This window comes from Rousettus aegyptiacus, unplaced genomic scaffold (genome assembly GCF_014176215.1).
Source record: "Rousettus aegyptiacus isolate mRouAeg1 unplaced genomic scaffold, mRouAeg1.p scaffold_m13_p_1, whole genome shotgun sequence".
Lineage (NCBI taxonomy): Eukaryota > Metazoa > Chordata > Mammalia > Chiroptera > Pteropodidae > Rousettus > Rousettus aegyptiacus.
Genome location: NW_023416284.1, coordinates 166175758 through 166191602, shown reverse-complemented (window position 1 = coordinate 166191602; position 15845 = coordinate 166175758). Strand labels below are relative to the sequence as shown.

Here is a 15845-nt window from a genome sequence, read left to right as displayed (position 1 = left end):
TAACAACTCAAAAAAGTCTGGGATATCAGAGCTTCAGAGAAGATAGTGAGAAAATGAAAATGAAACACACCAAGAAACTGTTTGAAAAGTTAGTCAAAAAAGAAAAACCCTGCCCAAATTAGATAGATCAATGCTATCAAATCTGACAGCTTGACATGTTTGATCCAAAAACATCTCAAGGTCAGATCGCAAAGTGAATACAATGATGGATTACTGCAGCAGACTGTTAAAATGTCACCTTATACCCAGATGAAGTTCTCAAGCAATGACCTATCTTAACAAAAGGGAACAAATGTCCACAAATTAGTGCATGAAAAATGGAGTAGAGGACACAATTATTGATTTCAAATATTTTTCTCCTTTAAAAAAGTGTTCCTATTGTTTTGTTGTATATTTTTTTCCCTAATACTAGGGGATGCTTTCAAATGTGCTTGTTAGCCTTATGCAGGGACCCCAGCAAGGCATCTCAGAATTATTCCCATTTTAGCACCTGTACTGCTGAAATCAGAGCTACTATACCTTTTAAATCCACTGCCTTGTCAAAACAAACCCCAAGTCATCTCTCAGCAGAAAACAATGTACCCACCCATTGCTTTCATTTTGAGGACTACGAAGGAATCCAAACTTAATTCCCAGTTAGCCATTAGCTATATGAACTCAATATTTAGATTTAAGTTCTCTAGACCTGTTTATCTCAAATGAATACTATATTTAATGAAATTTAACCATCAAATATTACGAATTCAACAACTAAAGAACATAGCCCTTACTCTCTATACCAATATCTTTAAATTCTGTGACTCTTATGGCTATGACTTTTCCACTTTTGGGTTTATGGAATGTAATTAGATAGTTCTAAACTTGATTTTAATATATGATCTAAATTTTCAACTAAGTGTATCAGAAGCACTTGGCATGGAGGCCAATCCCATTTGAACCCTGACAAATCTCATTAGTGTTGTTCTAATGAATTCCATAAGACAATTTTTATTTTTGTTCTCCCTAAGGCCTAGCCATACCAGATAAAGTATATATAATTATCATATTGCTAAAGGCTGCCATTAGACAAATATATATATATATATATATATGCCTTAAAAATACCTTATTTCAAATAATATCACTGTATACCACTTTACTATCATCTAAAACATTTCACATTCATTAGATGAGGTTTATTCTAGGTGTGGAGAGCTGAGAGAACATGAAGAGAACAAAAGCTCAAGACCTTTTTCTTCCAAAATTTAACTTTACTATAGACATAGTCCACATAATTAGCAATCTCATTGCTGCCAAATTTAAGTCAAAACAATATAAGCAAAATTTAAAGAAACAGAAACCACTAAGAATACATAAGATTTTTCTTCCATTAAACTTAACTCTTAACAATTGCCATTTAACTTTGGTTTTTTCTTTCCACTACAGGAATAACTGTACTTTCCTTACAATTACAAAAGAATTTTGTTGACATAAATTACACTAACAGAAATCACAATATCCCAAGTTCTTGAGCTTTTAAATAAAATAAATTGTATGCCTCAGATGTCTGCAGTAAATAAGTGGTAAGACAGACTTTAATCCACTGGCAGACTGGACTGTTTCCCCACTCACATTTCCATATCTTATCCTGTGATCTAAGGATTTTGTGGATTTCAGTCCACTGGCTGAGAATGATACTTGAAATGAAAGGCAACAGCATGGACCTAAATGGTGTTACAGAAGTGAAATTCGTCAGCTGGAAAAAGACAAATAATGTATGATTTCGCCTATATGTAGAATCTTAAAAAAAAAATGAACAAAAGAAATACACCTAAAGATGCAGAACAAGCTGATGCTGCTAAAGGGGATGGAGGGGAAGTTGCAAATGGGTGAAAAGAAAAACAAATAACTTATTGACCATATATCTAGGTTTTGAAACATACTTGCTGAATATTATTGAATGTTTCAATAACAGATTAGGGCTCAAAAAAATGAAGGGGACAAGGAGATTTGAAAGTCAAACTATACGTGATCATGGTTCAGAGTCAGCAAGAAATTTAATTACAACTCAGTTTTCATTTTCTTTTAATGAAGAAGCATATGATCAAATCTTTTCATTATAAAAAATGTTACAGTGCTAGGAACCAAAGAAAATATCTGTAGAATAGGAATATCTCTCTATTTAATAAAATTCCCAATAACCATACCAATAATTTTGGATTATTCACATGGAATCAACTGTTATATAGAATGCTTATTTTGTTGCAAAGGGAGTTTATATGTGACAATCCACTTTCAAACAGCATGAAAAAAGTTCAGTTTTTATTAGCTACAATAGAGACTTTAAAATGGTTACCTGAACAGTGATCAGAACCTCAGAAAGTCTTCTTACTGTCTTTTCTGTCAGCAATCCAAGCTCAAAGACCTTGAACCCCAACAAAAAATAAAGTGACACACTGGAGAGTCCAATGTTAGTTTCTGAAATTTTATTATTTTTAATACATACATTTCACAAACAGAAACCTTCTAACATCACACACAATTCCATAACCAAATGTTTCAATTTTATCAACATTCTTTAAATATTTACACTGTCTTCTCCCAACAAAAGTGCAATCCAAGACATCTTGACAAGAAATCTTTACCAACAAGAATATATTTTTGAGCTGGTTTGAAAGATGCCCATCCATTACATTTTCTTTCAATTACTGAGAATAATAATGAAGTCAACAGGACATGGAGACAAGCTGAGTTAGGCTGCATCCGATTATAGGAACCAAAACACTGAATGAACAAGAGCACTTTCTCCTCATCGCTTCCCAAACCTCCAACTAAAATTACTGAACAGGTGCTACCGTGAGACTAAAGAGAAAAGCAAACTGGAGTTACTGACCCGGGCACAGGAGAAAGGACCGTGTGAAACACTGGTCCCACAGGACAAAATGAGAGACTTCAGCAGGTTAGTTCTGGTGGTCTAATAAGTTGTGTATCAGCGTATCTATTAGTTTTGGGGTTTAAACACCTAATCTTTCCTAATGAGTTAACTGCCCCAAACAAATATGAAAAGATGTTTTATTCTGAAAATGAACTTTGTTTACAAAAACTGCAAAATAAAGACTGGGGAAAGCTGTTTTATAACTGGAATGAGATAACTGACTCCATTCCCCAATTTCATGGCCAATGTATATCAACTGCTTCAGATGCAGCCAGAAAAAGTGGAGAATTGAATTGGCCTGAAGAGAAAATGATGAGACCATAAAAAAGTCTTCTCACCAAAGTATTTGTTCAAGGTATATAACTCTTAAAAGTAAATGATAAAAAAGTTAGAGTCGATGAAAAATTGCTTCGAAATTACATCACTTATGAGTAGTTCACATTATTGAACACTATTCATGAGAAAAAGAGAAAATGTATCTCCAGGTGACTAATTTCCTTTAATATCCAAACCACAACAAAAATAATCATCTTTTTTGACATATTTCAATTTCCATCAAGGTACTCAGAGCAAGGTACTTTGAGAAAGCAGAGAGAAAATATTACGGTCAGCAGATTTCCAAAATAAGATTTATTCTTTATATTATTGTATACTCAATTATGTTTTATTCTCAAATCAATCAAATTTTCTATTTTAGACAAGAATCCAATGCCATGAAGGCAGAATATGCCAGATAAGACACCTTTACCTTTTATTTTACATAGCTGCAGAATCCTAACTTCATCATCAAAATAAAAGTCAAAGCAAATTTTACCTAATTACAGTGAAACCAATCATACTTATTTTTTAGGGATTAGAAAACAATATAAGGAGAAAATATTGAATGCATCAGGCACTACACTCACAGCAGTGTTAGACTGAGGAGCTTGCTGAATGCAATCTATACATAAACTTTAAGCCTTGGGACAACCATATAAGCAGGTTTCTCTAAAAAATTTAGGTGAGTTAAAGAATAGCGTTACGAATATTTCCTACGCATTTTAAACTTAGAAGTAAAATCCAAATGGTACTCTGAAGACAAGAAAAATTTTTGAGCTTGGGTACATGAGAGAATCAATACGGAAACAGTTAACTCACAATTACATCTTTGCATATTAAAAACAAATTTTCAAGGGTTATGTCCTATAGACCTTGTTCATTGCTTCAAATACAGTCAGACCAGTAATGATTTTCTGTTTCTTACTGGCATTGAGCATTTCCCCCCACTGTGAAATATTTTTCATATCATCAAACACCAAACTGGATGTGGTAAACTAAATTATAATCATCCAAACTGAAAGTTGAAGACTATATTCGTTCTTTAAGGCTGTGCTGTTTCAAACAAAACATCAAATAGTTCATATAACAGAACTGAAGTTCACTTGCAATAATGCCTAAACACTTCTGAGAGGTGAAATAACTTTTTCTGGGGGTAAAAAAAGGTATAAAGCATGTAATATAAAATGCTCACATTATCCCAAATTTGGCTACTTATAATTATATTTTCAGCATTCTTTTAGCATATATGCATATTGTATTCAAAATTATCAAATGCATTTTTGAGAAATCACATTCCAATTCTATTAAGGACATAGAGTGTATGCCTATCTAAATCACCAAGATCTAAGGGACAGCAAGCTGAATTTTGGAACGCCCAATGCTCTGACGAGTTAAGTATATAAATTGTCACCTCTTTTCGCCCATGGTAAAGTATCATGGAGATGTTCAGAATGACCTACTTTCAAACATATTGTTGTAAGTTACAATCAGTGATTTTCCAGAATGAAACAAACTTAAAACAGAAATATTAAAATTATTCTTCTCTTCATACTCTCACAAGTAATTTTTTTCCTTTCTTTCCTAGGGCCAAATCTCTGATTTTGGAATTTAGCATTAAATTAGTAAAACATTGCTGTTAAGCAATTTTAGAGAAAATTAGTGTGGCAGTGACTGGTTCTCAAACTCATCAGTTTGGTCTGTGGCTGTGAGATTTACCTGTGAGAAGGACCTGACATCAAATGGTATTTCAACGATGCAACCTATATAAACTGGTGCTGCCCAAATCATGTTATTCATGGATTGTCCTTAAGAGCTACTGTGACCAACTTGAAAACACAATTTTCTGCCTTTTTGCCCTCTTAAATCAGTATGCATCAATTTCCAAATTCATTTAGTATATTCTATTATAGGTCAGCTTAAAAATATTTGCACCACCAATAGCTCTCATGTCTTATAATGTGGATATTATTTTCAGTATGAAAACTGACTGTTAACTTACAACAGTGATGGAAACAGCACTGTGTTCACTTTCAAAGACTCTGTCAGTGCAGATAAACTGTGGGTCAATTTGTGCTGCACAGTGCTAAACCAAGACAGACCAACATACTATCAGCTCTCCAGGCACAGACTTACATTCACTTGTCACTTGTTTTTCTCAAGGCCCAGAGAAGATCTAAAACTGGGTCTTTAGACAGTAACATTTCAGTAAGAGCTTCCTCCCAACTCCTACCATGCTCTTAGTTTATAACCACATAGTCCCTTTCCTAAATTCACCTCATCCTCCCTACCACCTTAAAAGCTGCATGAGATTCTTAGTTACTGAACCAATACCCCAAACACAGAATTACCCATTTGGGCTCTGGTTATGACCACAGACTAACATCCAGGGGTCAAGAGAGGGCAAGGGGCAGCCCCCATTTTAGTGGCACGCATACACAAAGGAACTCTCCTTTAAATTAGAAAAGAAATTAAAGTCACAGAATGTTTCCCTAGAAAAGATATGTAATAAAGTAATAATATCAATAAAATAGCTATTACCAAAGCAAAGCTTTCATCAATAAGCTTCGAGAACTTTGAAGGAGGAAAATGGCTTCACAAAATGGTAGTCCAGGTTCCCACAGTGTGGACACTGCTGGACGTTGCTGTACTCGGAGAAGTACTGCATCCCGATCCGCACGTCGATCACGGGCTTCCCACAGTGCTTACAGTTCAGGCGGGCCTGGGGGGAAAGACAGGCGCCGTCAGCCACCGTTCCCCGCGCCTCCAGCACCATCAAAGCCGTCCGAACCCAAATGCAAGATTGTTATACCTGGGAAACTGATCCGGAGTTCAGTAAAGTGTCCTTTTTATTACCAAAAACAGGGTAGGCAAGGCATAAGATGTATATTCAAATACTCATCATCCGTCTAGAAGATTAACTACAGTTTTCCTCCCAATATGTAGCACCGCTACCAGTTTATCCTACGCATAGGAAGAAAATGTAAACCTGTTCTGCCCTGAATGGTTCCACTAAAGTCCCCCTAACACAGGACATGCCTTCCCCCTGGATTTTAAAGAGTGGCAGAAGCTGACTTTCCTCACCCAAACCTGCATAAAACTTCTTTGAAGATTCTGAGCTTATTTTAAAAATTCATATACATTTGTCATTCTACTTCTTACCATATTTGTATTTTCTTTGACATAAAAATACCCAAGAAAGTTAACAAGCCTGGAAGAAGTGCTATCTTCATCCCAAGGCTTGTGGAACCCACTGGCCCAGCATGTCTCCGTCCGCGCCCAGGCTTCCGGTGGCCCAGTATCAGAGGCTTTCGCCACCAGACCCTCGGTGAGGAACCAGAAATGATAAACACAACAGACTCTCAATTCAGATTCATTCTAAAAATGTAATAGGAAAGTACAACCTCAGTTTGTCCTCAAAACACTCCTGTGCGGCAGGTAGTATTACCTGAATTTTTAATGAGACTGAGGCACTGTGATAAAGTAACACGCCCAAGGCCACATAGTTAGGAAGCAGAAAGGCTGAGATTTGAACCAAGTAGCTTACTCCGGAGCCCACGCTCCTTGTCAGTTCATACAAAACAAGAGAAAATATAGGTGAGCAAAAAGAAAACTAAAGGAACCGTTCAGCATCCCAACATCCAGAGACCGCCCCTGGTCAGCGGACCCCTTTTCATGTTTACTTTTCACGAATGGAAGCATATCGTGATGCCATTTATAATCTTTTTTCACTTAAAATACTGAAGATATTTCCCATGTAATTAATTATACATTATTCTACAATACCTCTTTTCATGGCTACATCGTAGTCCAGTAACAGCTGCGCCACACCGTAGTAAATTAACCAGCACTGCTGGACTTGAGAGGAGCTTCATGACGGCTCATGAGTGAAGCACCTTCCCACGCCCTCCGTCTCCCCCAGCCTCACTGCCTCTACGCTCGCCTGGGGACAGAAGCCCGCTATCACCCGCTTCTCGCTCTGTGGGGTCAATACCAACCTGACAGCACGGAGAGGCGGCCAGGATGTCATAAGTGTACATGGTGCCCAGCTGGTGCCAGCTGCCGTCCCACCGCGACTTACACTTGATGCAGATGATCTTGTGAACCCCTTCCAGGCAGTCCACGCACACCGCATACAGGTGCATGAGTCTCCCTGTGCACAGAAGACACGGTGCTGAGTGGCCATCAAGGAAATCACCTTTTGTCCCCAAATGGGATTAAAAATGGATAAATATAAAAAGCAAAATAGGTATTTATCACATATCCCCAAGTTGCCTTTTTAGAATGATGATACAACTGTCAATGAAACATATACTTTAAGTTCGATCTTATTAAATACTTGCTTCGATTCACTTTCCAAAAAGTGCTGCCAGATTTACAATACAGACATCCAAACTCAAATGATTAAGCCACAGACGCTCAAAACCAGCCCGTGACCATGCAGGACTTTCTGCTCAGAAGCCTAAGTGTGGCATATGGTGACTGACCAGCAACACTGGTCTATAGTCATGAGCTCTCATCCACTGACAAGTCCCATCGCAAAGTCAAAAGTCTGCCCTGTTATCAGTAGCCTAGCATTATACCAGAGCCAAAATTACTATGTTAACTGTGCTTGTCTCCAAAACTGTTCAACCATCACCACATCTAACTTGGGAACCAGAATTATATCCTACTTATAAGTGGTTTTTAAAAAGGAGTTCAATGTCTTATTATTTACTGGACACTTAAAAGTCACATCCCTATTCTTCCACAGGCATTAGATGTTGATGTTATTCATCAACATCTAATGCCTGTAAAAGGAAAGATGCCACCCAATTTTTATGGAATGGTTAGGGTTCAGATCACTGACAGTCAGAATGTTCAGGATCTGCCTGGGCATTGCACACTAGCAACAGGGCTGCTCTCCATGTGGGGACCAGAAGTTCCACTATGCTAAAAACTACTATTAGATCACATACTCCAAAGTGGCTTCCTATTCACAGTGTGTTGTTCACTGCCATCAGCCAGACAGTGGCTCTTCACCTTTCATGCTAAGGACCAGCCTGCTCCTTACATTACAGAGGAGTCTATAGTACTTACAGAGATACCTTTTATTCCGTTTGCTTACAAGTCTCCCCCTCCTTGAGGGCAGGAACTATGTCTTAGCCATCCTTGGAGGCTCAGCATGTAGCACACTGTCTGAAATGTGGATAGTACCCCCAAAATCTATGTTGTATGAATGAAGGGGGGATGTTAATAACCAAAGACAGTATAACCTTGGGGGCCTTTATGTCAAAAGTGGGAAGAGTGAAAAGAGTTTTCTGAAATACTACTGACCTCTGCTCCAGGGCACTGAAAATAAAAAGGTCTCACATGCCAGCCCCACTCAGAGTGCCCTGAGGGCACTTCAGGATGTCGGTTCAAGAATCCAGGGGCCACTAGAAAATGCTTCATTTCCAGTCTCTATCCTAGACATACTTACTGCAGTTCTCAAATACTCAAAGACACCAGGGAACCTGCTAAGAAGGGTAGGGGCAGGGGCAGGGACGGAGGTCAAGTGTGTTGGTAGCAATGACCATGATGATGAAATTCATAGAGAACTTTTATAGAGTGTTTACCAAGCGTCTAGCACTGTGCTATAAGGTTACATGAATCATTTCACTTAACTCTCACAGCAATACTATAGAGGCAGGCATTATTGTTATTCCCACTCCAGACAAGAGTAACTGAAGTTTAGGGAGCCTGAGTAACTTGCCCAAGTTCACGAAGATGGTAAGTAGCAAAGTCTAGACTTAAATTTCTATCTGTTTGACTCAACCTCCAAACAAACTCATGGGAATTCTTGGCCTGGACTGAGTCTCTAGATCTGTTTCAGTTACTATTATACATTGCCCTAAATACAAATAATTTTAAATTTCTAAACTTTAGGATTGTGAGTTTTAACAAAAAGCAGATTCCTCAGAGAATAGTCATCTGTGGTTCTAAGTGAGAAAGAAGCATAATTAGATCAGTCTTAATTATTAAAACCAAACAAAAACACCTTATCAGATGAAGGGTCAGAAAGCAGAGGCTGGAGCTGGAGGCTGGGGAGGACAGTGAGAGGTAAAGGGCATGGCACGGGAGTGACAATCCACATGGGCCAGAACTGGAAACAACAAGCTATTTCAGCAGCATGTAATCAACTGCACCATAGCATCCCGTGACCTGGAACTTGGCCTTTCTATTGGAGTTGAAAATGCTGTAAATCTGTAATGGAAGAAATGCTTTATACCAGCTTACTATAAAAAAAATGGCGTGGACTTCTCTGAGGTGTCACAACAAAAACAGTGGCACATGTTAAGGCCCCAACTGTGGCAGTGACTCTCGTCTGATACTGATAAACACCCTGATCTTCAGATTTTATCATCAACGTTCAAACTTCTCAAGACCTTTGTAGTGAATGCCCACACATTCATTATCTATTGGTGGATGTATAAATACTTACGTGCGTACACACACAAATACACACACGTTCTCAGACCTAATTTTTGCCTTCCTCCAGATACTCCTTGGGTCTTGGGCCCTGTCTTATACTCTTCCTGTTCTTTCTCTATTCTCCCAATTCAAGAGTTCATCCATTCAAGATTTTAACCACCATTGCTATAAAATAAGCTCCCCAGTTCATCCCAAATGCTTGTTACTAATAGCACTTGCTGGACATCTCCACACAAAAGTCCCAACATCCCTTTGAACCCAGTACATATCAATGCCCTCATCTTTCCCCTAATATCAAGTCCCTTTCCCAACTTTCTCCACTCTTATCTGTGACAGCATCATTGCATCTAATCTAAAACCCAAATGAACCAACGAGGACTCAACTTCACCCTCTATAGTCGTTGTCCTCAAAGTATTTTTTTTTAAATAATCTCCAAAGATATTCCCACTGTCAGCACCCAGCTGTCTCTTCTCTCCGTCCATCTAGATCAGAGGTAGAAGTTCCAACTCTGCCGAGGTTCTACCCCTTTCAACTTTTCCTCCAAGCAATCATCTGCCTTAAAAAAAATAAAATAAAAAGGTGAAACACTTTCATATATGAAGAGCATGGCAAAACTCTTTAACATGGCTTAAAAGGGCATCCACAACCTGTTTTCCATCACCCTACTCATTTTCCACTCTAGAACCTCTGCTCAACCAAACGGCTCTCTCCAGTTCTCTTACTATCTCCATTTTAAAACCAATGTTCCTTTGTTCTCTCTCCTTATCAACAAACACCTTCAGTGGGTAGATACTCTGCTTATCAAAATCCAGCCTGTCTTTTGATGTATGCCTTCACATGACCTCTGACTACCCAGGCCAAATTGGCCTCTTCATCCTTGGAAATTATAGGATGCTTAAAATACATAAATATCCAAGTGTTACTCGTCCCACTGGTGGTACAATTAGGCCTGGTAGTTAGTTACGTTTTTATAAAGCCATCTTACATCCTAAGATTATAAACTAATGACAGGCAAGGACTGACAGTACCCAGCACATATATGAAATTCATTTAAGTATGATTATTTGATAAATGGATTAAATAAAAAGAATTTGTCCATCATGAATGATAAATGAACTTTTTTTTAAACACTACTTTCATGTACCCTCTACCATTCTACCCCGAATCAGCTTCAAAAGAATATTTCCAGTCTAAAAATGAACCAAAGGTGTTTCCACCTACTTCCCTCTAAAATTATCTCCAAACAGTATAAAGAAGAAGAAACAAAACACAAACATCGTCATCCATGAAACTATGTGATATCTCAACCCTGAAACAGGATGAGGTCAGAAACTGGATGGGAGAAATGGTCAATGGTTTAGCTGTGAAACTGAACAAGCATCGGCGAGAGTGGGAAGAGGTGCTGAAAGGGAATTAGTGGGGTAAGCAAGCAACCATATAGTCTGTGTGACTTCTTCCATTAAGAAGCAGAGTCTAATCAACCCCTGAATCTGGGCTAGTCTCACAACATATTTGGAAGAACAGAATGTGGTAGCAGTGATGTTACATGGTTCCAAGTTAAGCTTCTAGAGAGAGAGAGACCCTGCAGCTCCTGCTCTCACCCCCTTGAATGCTGTCGTGAGAATGCCATGCGAAAAGCCCCGGCTAGCCTATTGGGTGACGAAAGGCTATGTAGAACATGAGTCATTCCAGCTGAGGCTCCTGAGGCCAAGCAGTCTGCCAACTGCTAGCTGTGTGAAAGACGCCATCTTAACCAAACAACCCATGGAATTGTGAGAAATTATAAATTATCAGTGCTTTGAACCACTAAGTTTTGAAGTGGTCTGCCTTATAACAAAGGCTAAAAGACATAGAGAATTAGGTGAAACTAGAAAATGAATAAGGCCATTCCTTGCAACTTTAGCTTCCTTTCCCTGCTGAAAAAGAAAAGACAAGAAATTGTATCCATGAAACAAGAACAGGACAGTATTAAAAAGAGCTCTTGGAAATTATAAATATGAGAACAGAAAATCTTTAAACTCAGTAAAAATACTGAAATATAAAGTCAAGTAAATCTTTCAGAAAGCAGAATTAATATAAAGAGATGAACTACTATATAGTAAAGGTAATATAAAGTCAAGTAAATCTTCCAGAAAGCAGAATTAATATAAAGAGATGAACTATTATATAATAAAGGTAATCAAAAGAAAATGTCCCAAACTTAAACTTAAAAGACCAGAAGTTTACAATGTTGAGAAGCCAAGAAAGCACTCTGCACACTGAATGAAAAAAGGAAAAGACCAAAAGACCAATATCATTCATATCATGGTAAAACTTCAGAATGTTAGGTATAAAAAGAAAATCTTAAAATCCTTGAGGGCTGATGGGAATCGCGGACAAGAATAAAAACATTATTAAACTTCTCAAAAGCAACATTGGAAGCAGGAAACAGTGAAGAAATGCCTTCAAAATTCTAAGAGGAAAATATTTATCTTAGAAGACTACACCCAACCAAAGAGCAATCAAGTGTGAAGACAGATTCAAGACATTATCAGACTTTCAAAGTCTTAAAACTTGCTCCCTGTCTCAGAAAGCTCCTAGGGTATGGTCCTGAAATTGAGGAAATAAACCAAGAAAAAAGGAAATATGGAACCTAGGAAACAAGATAAAAAGTAGAAAAGAACTAAAGGAATTCCCAGAAGGACAGCTGTGTAGTACAGCAAATATTGAGTGCACTAGGACAGACAGGAGCAAGGAAATGAAAGACTCCATGATGAAAATTTCTAGAAAAAAAAAGTTCCTTAAAATGTCTGACAAGTGTGTGGAAATGTTTTTAAAATGTGGTTTGCACTGCTGCTGGAAAATGAGTACCAGCCAAACATTCAAAAAAGGCTAAGCAAATGAAAATGTGAAGCAATTATTAACATCAATAATAAAATCAACAATAATAACAATAATAAACAATAATAAAAATAAAAGAGGTCCTAGAATGTACTATACTCTATATAGGAATACACTTTCTTGGCTCGACATTAAATATTTACATACTCATAACAGTAAAAAAACACTAAGGATTATCCAAGAGTTGCGAAATGTTATCCTGAAAGAAAGGGAAAGGCGCAAGGAAGTACCATCACCCACCCTAAAACTCAGCCACTAGCGATCCCTAAAATTGAAGAATGACGACGACAGTGTTTAAACCGTGATAGTAAAAACCTGAAGAATCAGTGAGGATTTGAAAGTGTTTGTCCCTGGGAACTGAGACAGCAGCAGCCGGTGGGGACACAGGTGGGATCTATCGTTCTTACTACAGGCTTCTTCAGCACGCTTTTACAGTCATAAATGTATTACATGATACACATCCCGTTTTCATGTAAATTCATTAGTTTTACATGAATTGACATCTCTCACTTATACTGACCAACTCTCTGTCATTCAACTTACGGCTGAAATGTCACGGAGTCCTTAGTCCTTGTATGTCATCCCCAGGGTAAATGTCTGAGCTTCCAATAACCCTCTATTTTCCTTTTGCTGTTATCAAGACAGTCTCACCTTTCATAAAAGTCAAGATTAATTCAACTAATCTAAAAACACCTGGCCCTCTCTGATCCCTACCCTCCCTCACTCAGTATGTTTACAGGGATCCGAGAGGATACACAGCTAGCTGCGCTCATTAACACAGGTCTCAAAAGCAACTATTTTACAGGGAGTCGCATTTTTATGCAATTCCTTCTCTAAATTTCCTCCCAACTATGAAAAATTACACACTCGAAATCCTCTCCTCAAATTACAGAACAAAAACATAAAATTACCCACCAGGACAACCGTACTATTGGCACAGTGACATCAGAGTAAAACAAACCACCACCACTTCCACCATCTCACCAGGCAAAGCTGAAACATCCAAGTGTGACTTAGCACCTGACTAGAACAAAAACACACTACTGGTTAAAATGAAGCCAGAACAGAGAAGACCCATCTTGTTTGCTGCCCTGCTTTTAACAAACAGAAAGCAGGCAAGGTGAATTAACACCTGTACCTTGAAGGTGACAAGGAACATCATATTCGATCTCATCATGTCTCGAGGGGCTTAAGAACAGAGTTCCGTCCACCAGTGGGAACTGTTCGAACACCGGGAGCACCCGGTGGCACAGGGCACAGTTTACAACATTTCTGTGGCTGGCACTGAGGGCTGCAAGAATGAACTTGCGCAGATCCTCGCCCTGGCCCATTTGGGCATCGTCTTCCATCCGCACGTGGAAAGTGTTCAACTTATGCCTGGGGATGTGAGTTAAAAGCTCAGAGAGGTCCAACCGTCGCAGGAACTGTACAGGCGCGTCAAAGTGGCCGCCCCTGTGAACTGATAACCCAGCCGGACTGTAATCAAAGTGGGCATTTCGGAACACGTGGCCCCCAGCCATGGCCTTTTTGTGAGGCTCAAGATGGATGGCATTCTTTAAGAATTCCCCAAGGTATCTGGAGGAGCGCGGGCCACTGAAGTGGGCAGGGGAGAGGATGGAGTAGCCGGTGGGCGGGGATTGGCCAGGGGAGCCACAGGGAGAGCGGGCCCCATAGGCCCCGGCGCTGCCCGCCTTCTCCTGAGAGTTCTGCCGATCCACGGAGTGCCGGCGGGGGAGGTCGTGGTTCAGGCCCTTCTGGGGCTTATTTGGGGGCCTGCACTTTTTTGCCTCCTCCACAGCCTCGCCAGGGGGCCTCCCTGTGTTCTTCTCCGATCCAGACTTCTTCTTCTTCTCATCCTGCATCCGCTTCACCTGGTACCAGTCTGTGTCCTTCTTTAAGTGGCCCTGTCCACAACGGCAGGAGCAGAAGCGGAAGGCCAGGTCGTAGCCCTTCTTGGTCCACATGTTCTGGCGGCACTGCTTCTCGTTCCAGCTGCGGGCCCTGCCGATGCAGTTAAACTGGACTAGGATGCTGCTCTCCCACTCATAGAAACACTGCAGGTGCATCCAGGTGCTGTAGGGGCAGTGCTCGTTGTTGCACACCACCTTCTGGTAGTCATCCTTCTCCAGGTCAACCGGCCTCCCAAAGCTGCAGATCAGGGGCGTGGCACATGGGGCTTCTGGGGAGAAGCACAAAAGGAGAGAGAGATTCAGCACATAGGATGTGGGATCCCAGCTGACACCAAGTCAGAGATCAAAGCTACCATCCCACATTGGCCCATCCATGTCAAAGGTATGATTTTTCTGGTGTCAAGATGTCAACGACTGAAATGACACCAGGCATGATTGGAAAACATTTACCATTTTCTCTTAGTATGATATGTCAAGGTAATTTTTATTTTCTGATATTTGTTATCTGCTGAAAAATACACCAAGGAGTTTCAAAGAGTCCAAGTCCTTCACAGTGCCATTAGCTGTATGCCAGTACTTGCAACAATGTAGAATGAGGTTTTCCTAAGACACAGGTGTAATGACAGGCAGTTCCAGTGTCCTTTCGAAAATGAATCACTCCAGTGAACTAGTAAATAATACGGTGAAGCTACTTAACCAGCCAGTTCATGTAGCAGCTGCAAAAGGGCCCTCAAAGCCCTTAATCGGGGGTTTGGGTTATCCTGAATACCACAGAGGAACCAGAAAGCAGAAACCAGAAAACTAGAAAGTTCTGACACGTAATGGCAGGTATGTTTGGTCAAACTAATTGTTGGTCTACATGGAATTACGCTGCCAGGTTGTGAAGGAAAAATAGAATTTTCCTAAAGCTATCAGGACAGAAAGTGGGAACACAAAGACTTTTCTACCCCATTTAACCACATGTCTCACAGAGCGTCCAAAAGGCCGAGCACATTCCCAGAAAGGAAGGAAAACTTGGTGACACAAAGTAGAATCCACTTCTTAAGAGGTAAACAGGATTTATGGAGATTAGAATTCTACTGGGTTCCTGTGACTTCAATGTCCATAATATTTTCCAAAGGCCCCTTTGTAGGGCAGCACTACTCCTAGTTAGAAATCACTGGGCCTGACCATGAAGGTTCCACATGCTGTGATCTATTGTAGCTGAGAAGCTAAACGGGGACTATAAGCCACAGGGCCCCTCACTCAGAGTTCCGTTTTAGAAATCTCACCCTGGTGGCAGTGTGGGACATGTGGCAGGGAGGCCAGAGCAGGATGGAAGGGGTACTGCAGTAATCCCGGTGAGAAATGACAAGTGCCTGGGCTATGGCAG

At 39.8% G+C, this 15845-nt stretch overlaps 1 protein-coding gene across 1 annotated transcript in view; it reads right to left on the bottom strand.

Annotated features, from left to right (window-relative positions):
- Positions 1–2443: 2443 nt before the first annotated feature.
- The window catches only part of HECA (hdc homolog, cell cycle regulator), a 36300-nt gene continuing 22898 nt past the window's right edge, over positions 2444–15845 (bottom strand). The window contains exons 2-4 of the mRNA XM_016132676.2: positions 13702–14742; positions 7228–7382; positions 2444–5951 (exon numbers count right to left, since the gene is read on the bottom strand). Coding sequence (XP_015988162.2) covers positions 5787–5951; positions 7228–7382; positions 13702–14742 — 1361 coding nt within the window. The 3' untranslated portion in view covers positions 2444–5786. The remainder of the gene's footprint in view (positions 5952–7227; positions 7383–13701; positions 14743–15845) is intronic.